The sequence below is a fragment of the Anabrus simplex genome, chromosome 1, assembly GCF_040414725.1.
Source record: "Anabrus simplex isolate iqAnaSimp1 chromosome 1, ASM4041472v1, whole genome shotgun sequence".
Taxonomy (NCBI): domain Eukaryota; kingdom Metazoa; phylum Arthropoda; class Insecta; order Orthoptera; family Tettigoniidae; genus Anabrus; species Anabrus simplex.
The window spans coordinates 1,564,969,935-1,564,987,702 of record NC_090265.1 but is presented as its reverse complement, the minus strand read 5'-3'; the positions used below and the strand labels follow the sequence as shown (position 1 = coordinate 1,564,987,702).

General features: G+C 39.5%; 1 protein-coding gene across 2 annotated transcripts in view; it reads right to left on the bottom strand.

Annotated features, from left to right (window-relative positions):
- LOC136858527 (tRNA (34-2'-O)-methyltransferase regulator WDR6) overlaps window positions 1-17,768 on the bottom strand; it is a 274,003-nt gene that overhangs the window by 103,497 nt on the left and 152,738 nt on the right. For both annotated transcript variants that reach the window (XM_068225586.1, XM_068225585.1), the window contains exon 10: window positions 207-434. In XM_068225586.1, the coding sequence (XP_068081687.1) occupies window positions 207-434 (228 nt within the window). The remainder of the gene's footprint in view (window positions 1-206; window positions 435-17,768) is intronic.

Here is a 17,768-nt window from a genome sequence, read left to right as displayed (position 1 = left end):
GGCTCTAAAGAAGGCCAAGTTCAGTGTCAAATGCAACAAGACTTACCGTGGTCCTTCATGGCCCCAGCGAATAATAATAATAATAATAATAATAATAATAATACTAATAATAATAATAATAATAACTAAAATTATTGGAAATTAAAATAACTAGTACATGGATATGGCTCAAATAAAAAAACACATTAATGAAACAACTTACATACCTCAACAAAACCAGCAACCAACAATCCAAGAGGAGAATCACTAACTGAAGCAACCCATTCCATAGGAAGCCGATATGAACACAATGGCTCCAATTTCTGGACATCTCGGACAAGTCGGTGCTGACGCAATGTACCATCTCTACCTGTGGAGAATATCCAGTTGCCGTAGCATTCCAGAGAGCTGACTCCTAATCTGCCATGAAGCTTTAGCAGTGTATCATTTGGGTCCTGGAGAAGAAAAATCCTTGCCAAATGAGGATAATTCAAAGAAATGATCATAAGTCAAAGAGAAAGAAAGGAAAAACATTTTACCAAAACAAGAGCCATTATGGATTAAAATTTAAATAATCCCATACTAATTGGTAGAACTGAGGATATGGTTAGGACCTGCCACACAGGTGTCAAAATGACAAAGTATTTTCCATCGCAGTTTCTAAGTATGGCATAGAAGACTTTGTGATGGCAAATATATGACAAACAGGGCAGAAGTATTACTATAGTCTCACTAAGTTACAAAGTTCCACTGTGAAACTAAACATTAAAAAAAGATACATACTGAAAATCCTCACTTCAAACAGGCATGATGCCATCACTGTTACCACAAAAAAAAAACCCAGTACAATGATACTGATATATGGAGCATCTTACAAGAGAAAGTATACTGTAATTGGAGAATATACAAAGTAAAAGAGAATTTCTTTCAGAATGGTTGAGAAAAAATAGAGAAGTACTACTCACCTACTAAATGTTACACACATGCACACTCCCTCTCTCTTTTCTGAAAGCCATGCCTTGTCCGCCAAACCTGTACATTTACATTCTGGTGCGGTGTATACATTGCTGAAACCGTATATGTATAGGATTTAGAGTCAATGCTTTGAATTTCCACAGGAATGTTCATTCAGTATTGCAGATATACCACTCCACTTCACATATTTTTAAAGAAATCTAATTTTATTTCAGCTTTGTTTGAGTATAATATCTATCCTGCTAACTTGTAGACATCCTGGCATCTCGAAGTACACATTCATCTCTTGTTGACAAAGAAATTGGATGTTCCCTCATAAATGGTGATTACAGAGAAAATTTTTTTGAAGAGGAATAGGGAGAATATATCGAGGTCAATACTGAACTGCACAAGTGTCAGTGATGAAGTGGTAGTAAAGAATCTGATGAGCAATTGTCACTCTCGAGCACGAACATATTGCACATTATAAAGCAAGCCTCTACATTTTATTGGTAATCAGGTACGTTTTTTTCCCAAATGTTCATGATTTTCATGACATCAGTTCTGGAATCACAAATGTTATATTCCAGTTATATTGCCCTTTTCACAACTACTGGCCTTCCATACAACAAAGTTTATGCAGCCCTGGATTAAAATATACACTGATTGGGTATGCAACCCACTAATCAGAACTGTTGTGCAGCTTGCATAGCTTCCCCTGATATTTGTAATTGGCTAGTTTCGCCCATGTGTTATTGTAAAGTGTGTGCTGTCCAGTTTAGTCATCAAACCGTGGTTACTCAAAGCATTATAGGTTAGTTGCCATGCTATTTTACTTCCAATTTTTTTGCTGTCTTGAATAGCCTGATGTGCTGTAAATGGCAGGAAGCGTAAGTGGTCATAAACGTAAATTTGAGAATTTTAATATATTGTGAGCATAGAGGGAGGCAAACAAAACAATGTTGTTAACGATGCATCAATGTTAAATATGGCAACGTAAAACGTAAAAGAGGGTTATAACAACAACAACAACAACAACAACAATAATAATAATAATAATAATAATAATAATAATAATAATAATAATAATGATACCTGCACCCGGCTTGATGGAGTGGAAAATTGAATAATAATAATAATAATAATAATAATAATAATAATAATAATAATTGTACCGGGCGGTACACCTCCACGCCGCCAATTCAAATGTTGCGCCAATTGAAACTCCTCTACAGGAGAAAGCCTGAACTTTAAAAAACTGTATTAACTCAACAGTTTCTCCGAAGATGGCTCTGTGTGAATTTTGATGTGTTTTGGTTCGTAATTGATCAAGAAGTGTGGACGTTCTCTAACAGATGTCTCTACAAAAAACTATGGTAATACACTCTGGTGTAATGGAATGAACTTTCCTGAAGAAATTTAGTATTCATAAGTTTTGTTTTTACTATATTTTGTTCCGTGGTTTGTGAGTTGGCAACAGTTATCCTTTCTTTCCGCCTGTTTTGAATTTAACCAATCACTAATTTTTGGAATTAATTTCTGACCAATAGTGTCTTTCTTTTTCGATGTTGATGTGTAACTTTTAGCTATCCAATAAAATTGAGGGGTGTGTCTAATCATTCCTGAAAGTTCTCGAATTTTCCACGAGGGTATAACAACTGCTGATTTTCTTGTCTCCGTGCCACTAATATAACATCTAATTCAGTGTGTGAATATGTAGCAGGGGGCGGGACGCGCCTCTTTCTCCAAGCAACAGTTCTTCAACAAGGTAATGGCCTGTTAACATCTTTATTTCTTGCTAGCTCAGCAGTTTAACTCTCGGGGAGGGTTCGAATCCTTTAATATGTAACCCATCTCTTTAAAATGAATATTCCTTTTCTGTCTATGTAAAATCTACAAATATCTTTTACTGTAAAGCGGGGATAGAAAGTGCTTCACCCTCTCGAGCTCCCCTTCATTTTTGAAATTAAGGTGACCACGTTTTCGTAACCGTCTCTTCTCTTCCTTAATGTATTAAAGTTTTCTCATACGGGTCACCTCTCTAGCTTGGGATTAGCCCCTGTATTATCGGCCTAGCGCCACATAGGTTTTTAAACAAAAACTGTAGTGTAGGAGTGCAAGTAATCGCCTCCATTCAATTTTGTATTTTGGGCCATTTATTTAACTCGTTTTGTTTTCCTTCCTGTGAAGGCCCAGTAGATTGGGTACATGGTACCCCTGTACCATTATATTTGTGCCTTGAGGGCAATTTGGAGTGAAGTTTGTTGTGGCCTTCGACAGGCTTGTAAAATTGAGAGCGGGTCTGCTCTTTCCTAAATTTGATCTCTGGCGTGCCTCTAGGAGGCTTAACATTGTAATTAGGAGCAAGTGCTCCTTGGCACGATGGGGTTTTCTGCCCCTTTGTTCTATTTCGTACCCTGGGTAAAGTTGGGCTAATAGCTCAAGATTTGTGATTGTGGGGCTCGAAGCCCAGAACTTGTAATTATTCCCTAACACTTGTAATTTCTTTGTATTTCATTTTGGCTTGTTGTTGACTTGTTCAGTTTTCAAATTCTATGTTACCATTGTTAAGTTTCAAAAATATAACCTTTGTTAAAGTTTTAAATTAACTTTAATTTTGTAGTTGAGACCTATTCCAGCCCCCCACCTTCTTTCACCTCTAACTACCATGGATATCTCCGTAACAAGTGGTAGCAGAGCGTGGTTGAATGGGTCTCAATTTAGCCCCTTTTGATGGCTAAAATTTGCTTTGTTTTGAACTCTAACAATTATCTCAGTCGCTGGCATTTTTTTTCGATATTTTCTAATTTTGTAAAATCTTTTCTATCATGTCCGGCCCTCGTGATGTCCTCCATCCCGGCTATTTGCGTAAGGAGGAATTAATTTATGAATTAACAATTAGAAATGTGCAGTCTGGAGGCACGGTTGCAGTAGATACCAACAAGCTTAAAGATTCCCTTGGTTTGCCTATTTCCATCCCCACTTTGGGAGAGAAAGCGATTGACGACGCTCTCTCCACGATCATTGACAATACTACTGAGCTAGCATCTGTAGTTAGTTTTTTTGAAGAAAATGATCCTTCTCCATCAACTTAAACATGTGCAAGCAAGATTGTTTCATTTTTACAATAGGGTCACTGATCTACTGTCTCTTAAGTTAAATGACTGTCAAAGGAATGAAGCTAGTGCAGTTCTCGAAAACCTTTCTGAATTGTCCAGTAACGTTAGCCTTTTGTTAACTGGGGCAGTCCCCCCCCCAAAACCGACAATCCCACTCTGGTAAACGTTGTCAGCGAGGAGCATTCTCCCACGGGGGAAGAAAGTACAAAATCTGTAGAAGCTCGACAAACTTCTGTTCCATTAGAAACTGAGTCCGTTTGTAACACATCCATTCCACCCTTTGTGTTGAATAATGCACCTTCTGAATCTGCATCACCGCCACTTAGGCCCTTCCTACTACGTCACCTGGTTTCAGTAGTTTGCCCCATCCTTTAGCAATGTTGCTCGGAGGGATTTCTAAGTTTTCTGTTAACTCTACTAGTGATGTTATTGCCTTTCTAAGATTTTTTGTTGAATTCCAGGATCATGCTCTTGTTTTTTCTCTTTCTCCAAGTCAAATCCTTCAAATTATTTACCCTTATTCCATCGGTGTCCTCTCAGACAAGATAGTTAGGGCTATTGCTGAACAGTCATCCATAGAAGACTTCCATGCCCATCTGTTAGCTAACTTTATTCCGGCTAGGGCTAGGTCATCACTAATTCAGAAGTACTATTACCGTGTACAACGTCTGGATGAAAACCTTGCCGACTTCATCCAAGACATCAAATTCTATACTAGGATATTTGCCCTTCATTTTCCCGAAGATCAAATCGTTCAAGCCATTGTGGAAGGAATTTCACCATCGTACAGGTCCTACTTGTGTTTTGCGCCGCGTCCGCAAACCTTCGCCGAGTTGGAAGCTATGGCTGTCTCCGCGGAAGGTGTTAGGTACGCCGAACCTTACGTGTCGCGAAAGAACCCCCTCCATCCTCTAGTAATTTTCGGCCTCCACCTCGCCGACCCGCCACTCCCCGTAAATGTTACGCTTGCGGGTCGCCTGACCATCTCCGTAACAAGTGTCCTTTAATTAAATCTAGTAGGACAAATAATCGAGCAGGTTCATCCCAAGGCTGCTTTAAATGCAGCGCCTTTTCTCATATTGCCAAGAATTGCCCGAACTCAAATAGCACCCCCTCCTGCTCAACTTCTGGTACAACTTCCACCAACGCCAATAATAAAAAGTGACTAGTGGCATCGGCTGAGTCCGCGATTTCCTCTTCACAAGGCTCAGCCCCGGTTAAACCTGATGAAAATTCAGGCAAAAATCAGAACTGTTCTACATTCCCATTTGAATGTCCCAGAGAATGTCTTAGAATTGCGGCGGATTCACCTGCACTTGTTCCCTTTCTCAAAATTGAATTGAATAATGAACCTGTAACAGCTCTGTTAGATTCCGGCAGTGTTTGTTCTATTATTTCGGCTGAATGGTACTCTAAATTGAAAACTGTTTGTAAACTTCCTGATTTTTGTTCGACTTCGGTTCAATATGATACAGATGTTGATTCCCATTGGGAATCTGTAATATTTGTTCCGAATGAGTAAATTTATAATACCAATATAAATGGTCCGTTATTGGACATTATAAATTTTCCAGCTAACTCATTCCTGGTTGCCAGCGTTTCGCCCTCGTGTGCTAGGCTGGGCTCATCAGTTGGTACCTAGCACACCTACCAAGACGCATGGCTAGTGCATACCGTGGAGGCCACTGCGTAGGCTAGTTGTAGCCACCAGCAGTGCCAATGCATTAAGAGACACTGTCTCACTACTAAAAATTGATGCCTGCTTGGCCATCAGATGATACAGATGTTGATTCCCATTGGGAATCTGTAATATTTGTTCCGAATGAGTAAATTTATAATACCAATATAAATGGTCCGTTATTGGACATTATAAATTTTCCAGCTAACTCATTCCTGGTTGCCAGCGTTTCGCCCTCGTGTGCTAGGCTGGGCTCATCAGTTGGTACCTAGCACACCTACCAAGACGCATGGCTAGTGCATACCAATGGGAATCAACATCTGTATCATCTGATGGCCAAGCAGGCATCAATTTTTAGTAGTGAGACAGTGTCTCTTAGTGCATTGGCACTGCTGGTGGCTACAACTAGCCTATGCAGTGGCCTCCACGGTATGCACTAGCCATGCGTCTTGGTAGGTGTGCTAGGTAACTGATGAGCCCAGCCTAGCACACGAGGGCGAAACGCTGGCAACCAGGAATGAGTTAGCTGGAAAATTTATAATGTCCAATAACGGACCATTTATATTGGTATTCGGTTCAATATGTTTCAGCGAACTCATCCCCATTAGAAATTTTAGGTTTTCTGTATGTCAAAATTAGAATTGCTAAATTTACATGGAAGGTTACATTGTTGGTGGCTAAACACTTGTCTTGCCCCATTATTTTGGGAGAGGATTTCATGTCTTTTACTGGTCTAGTGCTCGACATTCAGAGCAAGTCGTGCACGTTCAAATTTGCTGCTAATTGTAGAATTCCCTTATTAAAATTTAGTTCTGTGTCGTGTTCATCTGTTTCGCCTACCCAGGATGAGATGTTATTAGACCTTAGACATCTACCTGAGGAGCAGGCAGAGAGTATTCGTAAGTTATGTCAGTCGTTTCCGGATGTTTTCTCCGAGACTCTTGGTGTTACTGACCTTATCGAATACAAGATTGAGGTTACGGATTCGATTTCAGTCCGTTTTACGCCTTATAGGCTGTCTCCACCTAAAATGAAAGCTTTGAAGGAAATCACTGATCAGATGTTGAAGGATGGTATTATTCGGCCCTCTAAGTCGGCGTATTCTTCGCCTATTTTTCTAGTCCCGAAACCCCAAGGTGGTTTCAGGCCTGTGATTGATTATAGGGCTCTCAATCAGAAGGTGGTGTTACAATCTGTGCCCCTTCCCGACCTTCATTCTTGTTTTTCATGGTTTCGTAAAGCTAAGTTCTTCACCATTGTACCGTTTTCATCGTCCTGATAACGGAATAAATGATGTCATACGGCATTAAAATTTGCCATGCATGTTAATGAGATCACAGAGATTATGTAATTGAGCCATACATCTAACAAGAACGAATGTATTAAGTTAAATAGGCCGTGATTTCATAATATATAATACGGACGCATAAAATCAAGGAGGCCATGAATGTGACGGCAAAGATGTTCATTTGGCGAATCAAGTATGCCTAGGTCACGAAATTAGACATAAAGATATAAAGGATCCATGCGGCCGTGATCAAAAAATAATAGAAAGTTTTTAAAATTGTTAAAAGAAGAACTGAGTGAACAATAAAAAAAAATTTACGCAAAACTTCCAAGCAAGTTCATCTTCGAAGAAAATAGTCCTCGCGTAAAGAAGAAGGGAGATATATACAGAGCAAGAGCTAAAGATCCAGCACATTGAAGAATTTTTAAAGTTACACCGATATCTGACCTAATATCGAGGCAGAAAAGCAGAAGAAATTGAATAATATTTGGACAGTAGTCGGAATACAAACTGAAGATCGTCGCAAAATACTAAAACAAATTAGATTTCTCATATGCTGATTGTCTGAATGAAAAATTAAGAGCTAATTTGATAATTTACTTGTTAAAGTCTGTTACGGGAAATTGACATTGAATTTCTGCTATAATAACCTGATACAAAACTATAATCTAGCTTCTTTGTAGTACATTTTGAAGGCTATGGTCGTGACATTAATTACGATGCTGGAAATGTTTCTTTCACATGAGACTAACGGCTACAACATGAGAGGCTAAATCGGAGATGGGGCCGACTTTCCGACGTAGACCACCCAGCTGTTCCTGCTAGCCCGAGTCTTGAGACTACCGCCAGATGATGACGTAACGGATGTTGGAGACTATCTACGCAGCCCTAAGATGACAACATCGGAGCCTAACCCAGTCATCTAACATCGGCAGTCGCAAGTTAAGTTCCAAAGAATTATTTTATAATCTTGAAATTTATGTCGTAGACGTAGTATATAAATACTTGCAGTAAACATTGGTATGTAGCTTGTTATGAAGTTCTTCGTGATGAAATCTCAATCGATACTATCTTTGCAATGAGGTTATCCTAGTTGATTTATCATTACGGAAGTAGGTATTCTTCGAGTGTATATAATCAATGTCATGATATAGGAATGCTTAAAGTTAAACAAGGAGAGATTTCAAATGATGTTTTCAACCATTATGGAAATGAAACGACGTACACAATGTGATATATTCCAGACGTAACGTTTTAAAGAAGATAATTAATTTCTGAGTTGTTTAGACTTGGTTACTATTACGATGCGACTACATGTGAGTAAATATTAATTTATTTTGTTTATACATGAGTTCCCTTTACAGAATAACGTGATCATGTGTATTACTAGTGAAACTTAACCCAGAAATGCACCGCTGTAGTATATTAACGATATGTTAAGATGATTTGCCGCCTAGATGGAAGTGATTAATATTTATGTAGGAAAGTAAGGATTTGAGCGACATGTTGATGTGGTTATATGTATAATTATTCGTTGAGATATATTTATGGTAATGATTGACGCGGTATTATAATATTTAATATTGGTATATGGAGAGATAAATATACTTATGAATTTTTGGTAGTAAATACGATGTGTTACTAACCAATAATGTTATTTAACGTATGCGGCATGACTTTAAAATAGTAATGCAAGATATATTGGGTTAATGATACATGTATATAATGAAATACGTCGCAGAATTCGTATATTGGTTACCGTAAATTGTCTTCAGATTAAATCTCCAAATAAGGAATAAATAAGGGTAAACTTGTTGTCTTCATGGAGAATATGTCAACGTTGTAATGAACGTTATTTGATATTTGGTCTCAAGGATATATTTTAATGGATAAAGCGACTTCATAATTTGAATCTCTACCACAATTAGATGAATAATGTTACTAAATACATTCCTACGAATTTTATGGTACTTGATTGGACATAGGTGCAACCATAAATCATGATAGGTATAATTTCTGATAGAATTACGATAATAACTGATCATTATACGATACCTACATTTAATTGTAGGATGTAATATGATTATTTTTACCAAATGACATGGTCAAACTGACTAATATTTTTCATTTAATGATCGATATATGTTCGAAATAGCCATTTTGAGCTATTATATACTTGGAACTTACTTGCAACTGCTGACGTTACGATTTTGGAAGATATGCATTTGTTTAGTGACAAAATATGAATTCAATATCAACGAAAATAAGCGTTTTTTTTTAAAAAAAACAAGAGCCGAGGGACTCTAATTAAGCATATTTATTATGCATTTTTTCTAAGGCTTAGGGACTTGGATTTTTTTTAACCAGTATTAATTTATCTGCTTACCAATTGGTTGTCGTTATTAATATGAGATACTTAATTTCAAAGAATATTTGACTACATCCTCATCAAATATGACTGGTAGCTACGATTTATGTGATTATGAGAATTTTTCTTTGTTTTTATGATGCAGATAACAAGTATTTAGCAAGAGGATTAATTGAATCAGATCATAGATAGTTTAGGTTTATATTTTTCAACAGAAAGAAGAGAAAGGTGATTGATGTAAATGACTGTTATCATATTTTCTTTTATGATTCTAGAATCATGAATAAAATTGTAGATTTATACAATTTAGAGGTTATTATTGAAAATAGGCTGATATAATTATGGTAGATAAGATGACTTTGAATTAATTTAAAAATATTATTATTTTTTCTTTCTCGAATGAATGGACATGGACAACTTAACATCGATTCCGACGGATGGATGGTATCGCTGGTAATTTATTAAAACGAAATGCGGTTTCCCAGTTGACCTCACGTAAAAAAATACTATTCAAAGATGCATTTTAATTATCCCTGAGAGGTGTTGTGTGGCAATTTGGGAACTATTTTGATGACAAATGTGACATGTGAAATGAAGATTGCGGCGTTGTTTAATTTTTTTTTTTTAATGGCGCGGTCACTGATTTATTCATTGATTGATAGAAGCAAGTATAGCTACCGACACTAAGCATCGTTTTCATAAATGCATTGATCCATTCTACTGATCCGAAGAGATGATAGTCGGAGGAGGGGAAAATAGCCGGAGCATTTGATAGGTCGCCCATGATGGTGCAAGAAAATTATTCCCCGCAGGATGGTGCACCATCTTAGATCTTAATCAGGCTTATAATCAGATACCACTAGCAGAGGAATCTAAACACCTGACAGCTTTCACCACAGATTGGAACTTGTACGAATACAACCGCGTGCCCTTCGGGCTCCCCACAGGAGCAGCCGTGCTTACGAGACTGCTGGATAGGGTCTTCTCCGACATCAAATTTGAGTATTTATACCATTATCTTGATGATGTCGTCGTATTTTCTGAGACCTTTGAAGAACATCTAGATCATCTGAAAGAGGTCCTGAGTTGCCTTCGTAAGGCAGGGTTAACGGTGAAGTTGTCCAAGGTTGCCTTCGCTAAGCCTTCCATGTCATTTCTAGGGCATATTGTGTCGCCCGATGGTGTTGCTGTAGATCATTCTAGAACACAGGCCATCCGTGATTTCAAACCTCCCAAGGACATCAAAGGAATTGCTAGGTTCATTGGTATGGTGAATTTCTTCAGGAAATTTATTCCAAATTTCGCCAATAGAGCGGCGCCCTTGAACTTACTTCGTAAGAAAGGCGTCAAGTTTGAGTGGGGACCTTCTCAACAAGCCGCTTTTGAAGATCTCAAATTAGCTCTGTTTAATGCCCCTGTTCTGGCCATGCCTGATTTCTCGAAGAAATTCATCGTCCAAACCGGCGCGTCGGCGGCGGCGGTGGCAGCAGTCCTTCTTCAAGAGACTGAACTACGGAGGCGACCCATCGCCTATGCATCTAGGACATTATCGGCCCAAGAAACCAAGTATTCCATCTATGAACTTCAGGGGTTGGCTGTCTTGTTTGCTCTAGAAAAGTTCCGCCTCTATATGGAATATGTGAAGTTCGACTTGGAGACGGATAACCAAGCCTGAAGTTGGGTCTTGGCTAGGCCGCGTCGTACTGGTCGTATAGCTCGGTGGGACATCAGAATTTCTGCCTTCCAATTTGATGTTAGGCATATAAGGGGAACTGAAAATGTTGTGGCTGATGGACTAAGCCGTATGTTTTCTAATGATGTAGAGCCCCTTGAACAGGAAAACTGCACTTCCCGAGTCCATATCTGCTGGCGTAAATGCCATACTAACTGATGCTCCCATGCTCTTTAGGGATATTGAAAAATATCAACGTGAAGATCCGACGCTGGCCCCTATCATGGAAACCCTTTCTTTGGGGGAACATGTAGTCCCTTATGTATTGAGGAATGGTGTCTTATGTTGCCCGTTGGGGCATGATAAGAAGATGAAAGTTGTGGTTCGAGCTGTTCTCGTACCTATGATCTTCAAGTATTACCATGAGACCCCACTAGGGGGGCATTTAGGCATCTTCAAAACCCGTGAAATGTTCATCTGGAAGGGTATGGACGGAGAAATCCGTGAATTAGTAAAAGCTTGTAAATCTTGTTGGCTTAGTAAACCCACCATGTCCACTAAGCAAGGGCTTTTGTCTTCTCATCAAGCGTCGCGCCCCATGGAACGGCTTTACATCGACTACGTAGGACCCTTCCCCCAGTCAAAGGGGAATGCCAACAAGTTCATCCTTGTGTGTGTAGATGGCTTCACAAGATTCTCATGGTTATTTCCGACTAAGCTGGCTACCGCTCAGTCCACCATTTCTTGTTTAAATTCTATCTTTGCTTCTTTCGGTCCGTGTCAATATATTGTTTCTGATAACGCTAAAGCTTTCACCTCCAATCTCTTTCGTAAATTCTGTTTTGATTTGTCCATCTCTCATGTGACTACCTCTGCTTACTATCCTCAACCATCTCTAGCTGAACGGGTCAATCGTAATCTGAGGTCGGCTCTTATTGCCTATCACCACGATGATCATTCTAGGTGGGACACGTCCCTGCATTGGTTAGCTTTTGCTTTGAATTCGGCGGTTCATGAATCCCATAAATTTACTCCAGCTTCTTTGATGTTCAAGTTTGTTCCCAACACGTCGCTCTCTAACCTTTGGTCTCTTAGTGATATTCTAGCCGAGACAATAGATCCAGATAATATTAAAGATCTTTGGAAGAAGGCCAAGGCCAATCTTAAAATTTCTCATGAAAAGGTTAGGGAAAGATATGATCGTAGACGGAGGCCCACCAACTTAAAGGTAGGAGACCAAGTTATGGTCAAGAATTTTGTTCCCGCGGGCAAGCTTGCCCCCAGATTTCATGGGCCGTGCACCGTCTTGGATTTTTTAACGCCGGTGACATTGTTAGTGAGCAATCCAGCCACCGAGAGAATATTTAGGGTTCACCTGTCCCAGGTGAAACCTGTGTAAATTACTTGCTCCTTGGATCTTTAACATCTTGTAAGAACCCCAAAAGGTTATATTTTTCTCTAAATCCTAGGCCTTCTGCCCCTTATAGTTTTACATTTCGTTTTTTTTTATTTATCTGCTCTGTATAAATTTTGTGAAACCTTCCCTGAGGTTACTCTGCTGTCCTCTCTGTAAGGCCATTACCAAGCTCCCATCTCCTGCTAAACCACACCAGTAGCATTAAAATAAAAGTAATGAAATAAAAGTTTCCACGCCGCTGGCCCCTCAGCCTCAACTTCAAGATAGTACCCTAAAACATTATTTTCCAACAAAATTCTGCCGCTAAGATCTTAATGTTTCAGTGCCCCCGCAGTCGTGCGGCGCTGTACCGCCACTGAGGTGGGGTGATATAGATGTTGATTTCCATAGGGAATCTGAAATATTTGTCCTGAATGAGCAAATTTATAATACCAATATAAATGGTCCGCTATTGGACATTATAAATTTTCCAGCTAGCTCATTCTTGGTTGCCAGCGTTTCGCCCTCGTGTGCTAGGGTGGGCTCATCAGTTGGTACCTAGCACACCTACCAATACGCTGGCTAGTGCATACCGTGGAGGCCACTGCGTAGGCTAACTGGAGCCACCGGCAGTGCCAATGCACTAAGAGACTTTGTCTCATCACTAAAAATTTATGCCTTGCAGTGGCCTCCACGGTATGCACTAGCCAGCGTATTGGTAGGTGTGCTAGGTACCAACTGATGAGCCCACCCTAGCACACGAGGGCGAAACGCTGGCAACCAAGAATGAGCTAGCTGGAAAATTTATAATGTCCAATAACGGACCATTTATATTGGTATTATAAATTTGCTCATTCAGGACAAATATTTCAGATTCCCTATGGAAATCAACATCTATATCATCTGATGGCCAAGCAGGCATAAATTTTTAGTGATGAGACAAAGTCTTTTAGTGCATTGGCACTGCCGGTGGCTCCAGTTAGCCTACGCAGTGGCCTCCACGGTATGCACTAGCCAGCGTATTGGTAGGTGTGCTAGTTACCAACTGATGAGCCCACCCTAGCACACGAGGGCGAAACGCTGGCAACCAAGAATGAGCTAGCTGGAAAATTTATAATGTCCAATAACGGACCATTTATATTGGTATTACTGAGGTGGGGTACGGGCCCACTCCACTCCAGTGAGGTCAACCAGTGTACGGCGAGCCGGAGTCCTCCTTCCGGCCTGCTCGAGGACTGTAAACAATTGTCGCGTCTGCGGCGTGCTTCACCATGACTACCCCTCTCATAGTAGCGGGAGAGGTGTATCTCAGGGTACTTGAGGGGTCCGAGCGGCCTCCACTGGATACAAGCAGCGGCGACAGTTCTCACAGTCAACATTAATCGACAGCTTAAGTACTACTTAAGCTACATGGACATTCCATATCCGCAATTATTACATTTTGCTCCAATTAACATTTGATGGACTCAAAAAAAATTTTCCTTTCAAGAATTAAAGTTTTTTTTCTGAATTCAACTACTATAAACATAGAGACCTTTCATCAAAATCTACTACAAAAAAGTTTAAAACTGGACTTAATCTAGTCGCACCCACCTATATATCTACTACAAAAAAGTTTAAAACTGGACTTAATCTAGTCGCACCCACCTATATCAAACAACTTCTGAGACCTCCGACTACTGAAAAGTTATATTTTTCTCTTCTAAATTCTTCAACTCATCAGCAAAAACTTGGACTTTGTTTTTAAACAAAAATTTTTTTTTTGTTGTTTTCTTCTGTGTGACCCCTTGGAAGGACTTTACGGGGGGGGAGGTCAGTGCCGGGCGGTACACCTCTACGCCGCCAATTCAAATGTTGCGCCAATTGAAACTCCTCTACAGGAGAAAGCCTGAACTTTAAAAAACTGTATTAACTCAACAGTTTCTCCGAAGATGGCTCTGTGTGAATTTTGATGTGTTTTGGTTCGTAATTGATCAAGAAGTGTGGACGTTCTCTAACAGATGTCTCTAAAAAAAACTATGGTAATACACTCGTGTAATGGAATGAACTTTCCTGAAGAAATTTAGTATTCATAAGTTTTGTTTTTACAATATTTTGTTCCGTGGTTTGTGAGTTGGCAACAGTTATCCTTTCTTTCCGCCTGTTTTGAATTTAACCAATCACTAATTTTTGGAATTAATTTCTGACCAATAGTGTCTTTCTTTTTCGAAGTTGATGTGTAACTTTTAGCTATCCAATAAAATTGAGGGGGTGTGTCTACTCATTCATGAAAGGTCTCGAATTTTCCACGAGGGTATAAAAACTGCTGATTTTCTTGTCTCCGTGCCACTAATATAACATCTAATTCAGTGTGTGAATATGTAGCAGGGGGCAGGACGCACCTCTTTCTCCAAGCAACAGTTCTTCAACAAGGTAATGGCCTCTTAACATCTTTATTTCTTGCTAGCTCAGCAGTTTAACTCTCGGGGAGGGTTCGAATCCTTTAATATGTAACCCATGTCTTTAAAATGAATATTCCTTTTCTGTCTATGTAAAATCTACAAATATCTTTTACTGTAAAGCGGGGATAGAGAGTGCTTCACCCTCTTGAGCTCCCCTTCATTTTTGAAATTAAGGTGACCACGTTTTCGTAACCGTCTCTTCTCTTCCTTAATGTATTAAAGTTTTCTCATACGGGTCACCTCTCTAGCTTGGGATTAGCCCCTGTATTATCGGCCTAGCGCCACATAGGTTTTTAAACAAAAACTTAAGTGTAGGAGTGCAAGTAATCGCCTCCATTCAATTTTGTATTTTGGGCCATTTATTTAACTCGTTTTGTTTTCCTTCCTGTGAAGGCCCAGTAGATTGGGTACGTGGTACCCCTGTACCATTATATTTGTGCCATGAGGGCAATTTGAAGTGAAGTTTGTTGTGGCCTTCGATAGGCTTGTAAAATTGAGAGCGGGTCTGCTCTTTCCTAAATTTGATCTCTGCGTGCCTCTAGGAGGCTTAACATTGTAATTAGGAGCAAGTGCTCCTTGGCATGATGGGGTTTTCTGCCCCTTTGTTCTATTTTGTACCCTGGGTAAAGTTGGGCTAATAGTTCAAGATTTGTGATTGGGGGGGCTCGAAGCCCAGACCTTGTAATTATTCCCTAACACTTGTAATTTCTTTGTATTTGATTTTGGCTTGTTGTTGACTTGTTAAGTTTTCAAATTCTATGTTACCATTGTTAAGTTTCGAAAATATAACCTTTGTTGAAGTTTTAAATTAACTTTAATTTTGTAGTTGAGACCTATTCCAGCCCGCACCTTCTTTCACCTCTAACTACCACGGATATCTCCATCATAATAATAATAATAATAATAATAATAATTGTACCGGGCGGTACACCTCCACTCCGCTAATTTAAAATGTGCGCCTGTTGAAACTCCTCTGCTGGAGGAAGTCTGAACTTTATTGACAGTATTAATTTTCTACCGTCTCAGAAGATGTCACCACGTGGAAAATTTTGAGTTTTTGAACTGTGTCATTTTTGATGTGTTTTTGTTTCGCTTGAAGTAAGAAGTGTGAACTTTCTCTTCTAGAGGACACTACTGAAGATCTACAATAGTGCAACCTAGTGCGGAGTCAAAGAACTATTTTTTTGGAGAAAATTTAATTTCAAGAGTTTGTTCTTTGTTAAATTTCTTTCTATCATTGTTTAAGTTGGCAATATTTACCCCTTTCTTCCCCTTGTGTTGAACCTAACCAATCCCGAATTTCTTAAATTAATTTCTATCCAATCAGATGTATCTTCCCCCAACTTTAATCTGTTGCGGGGTCCTATCCAATAAAGAGTTTGTGGGAGGGTGTTTTCTTTCCCCTAACGCCTAGAAACTTCCGCGAGAGTATTTAAACTGCTGATTTTTGGATCTCTAGGCCACTTCTGTTCCATCTTTCAGTGTGTTAAGTACATAGCAGGGGGCGGGAAGCGCCTCTTTCTTCTCCAGCCGTTCAACACAAGGTAATGGCCGATTAATAACTTCTTTCTTTGCTAGCTCAGCAGTTTAACTTTCGGGGCGGGTTTTAAGCGTTCAACCATGTAACCTTTTCCTAAAATGTAACTTCCCTTTTCATCTATTCTCTTGTAAAACGACATGTTGGGATAGAGAGTGCTAACCCTCTCGAGCTCCCACTCACATTGTCTTGAGGTGAACTTATTTTCTCGACCTATTTTTCGTTAATGTAAAACAAATTGTTCTTTTCTTAAGTCACCTCTTTAGCATGGGATTAGCCCTTGTATTAACGGCCTAGTGCCAAGTAGGTCTTAATCAAAGTGTATTAGGAGTGCAAGTTCGCCTCCTCTCAAATTGTTATTTTAGAGGTCATTTAATTAACCTGCTTTTCTTTTAATAGACCTCAGTAGATTGGGTATTTTACCCCTGTGTTTATGTCCGTTGAGGACAACTTGAAGGTGGAGTTTGGTGTGGCCTGGGAGAGGCTTAAATTTTGAGAGCGAGTGGCTCTTTTGAAAATTCTGGGTTGTATGCCTCATGGAGGTTTTTCAGTGTAATTTGGAGCAAGGGCTCCTAGGTATAAATGGGGTTTTCTCCCCCTCTGTTAAAACTTGTGTTTGAGGTAAAACTGAGCTGATTGCCCAAGCATTGTGAAGTCAGGGCGCGAAGCCCAAATTCTGTAAATATTGTAACTAACCCCTTTTGAATTGCTACTTTGTACCTGCCCTGCTTGTTATTTCTTTGTTTTCGAAAAGAAAATATAACCTTGTTAACTTTTAAATTAATTTTACATTGCACTATAATTTCGTAGCTTGAAACCCATTCACACCCGCACCTTCTTTCACCTCTACCTACCACGGAAAAGTCCGTAACAAGTGGTAGCAGAGCGTGGTTGAATGGGTCTCAATTTAGCCCCTTTTGACGGCTACACATTGTTTTGATCCGAACTCTAACCATTTTCTCAGTTGCTGGAATTTTTTGACCTTTTCTAAATTGGTCTGTCATCATGCCCGGCCCTCGCGATGTTCTCCTTCTTAACTATTTGCGCAAGGAGGAGTTGATCTATGAATTAACTATCAGAAATGTGCAATCTGGAGGCACGGTTGCAATAGACACTAACAAGCTTAGAGAGTCCCTTGATTTGCCCATTTCCATCCCCAATTTGGGAGAGAAAGAAATTGACGACTCTCTTTCCACGATCACGGAGAATATTACTGGGCTAGCTTCTGTAGTTAGTTTTTTAGATGAAAATGATCCGTCTCCTAATCAAATTAAGCGTGTGCAAGGCAGGCTATATCATTTTTCGAATAGGGTTAACGATCTGTTGTCTCTAAAAC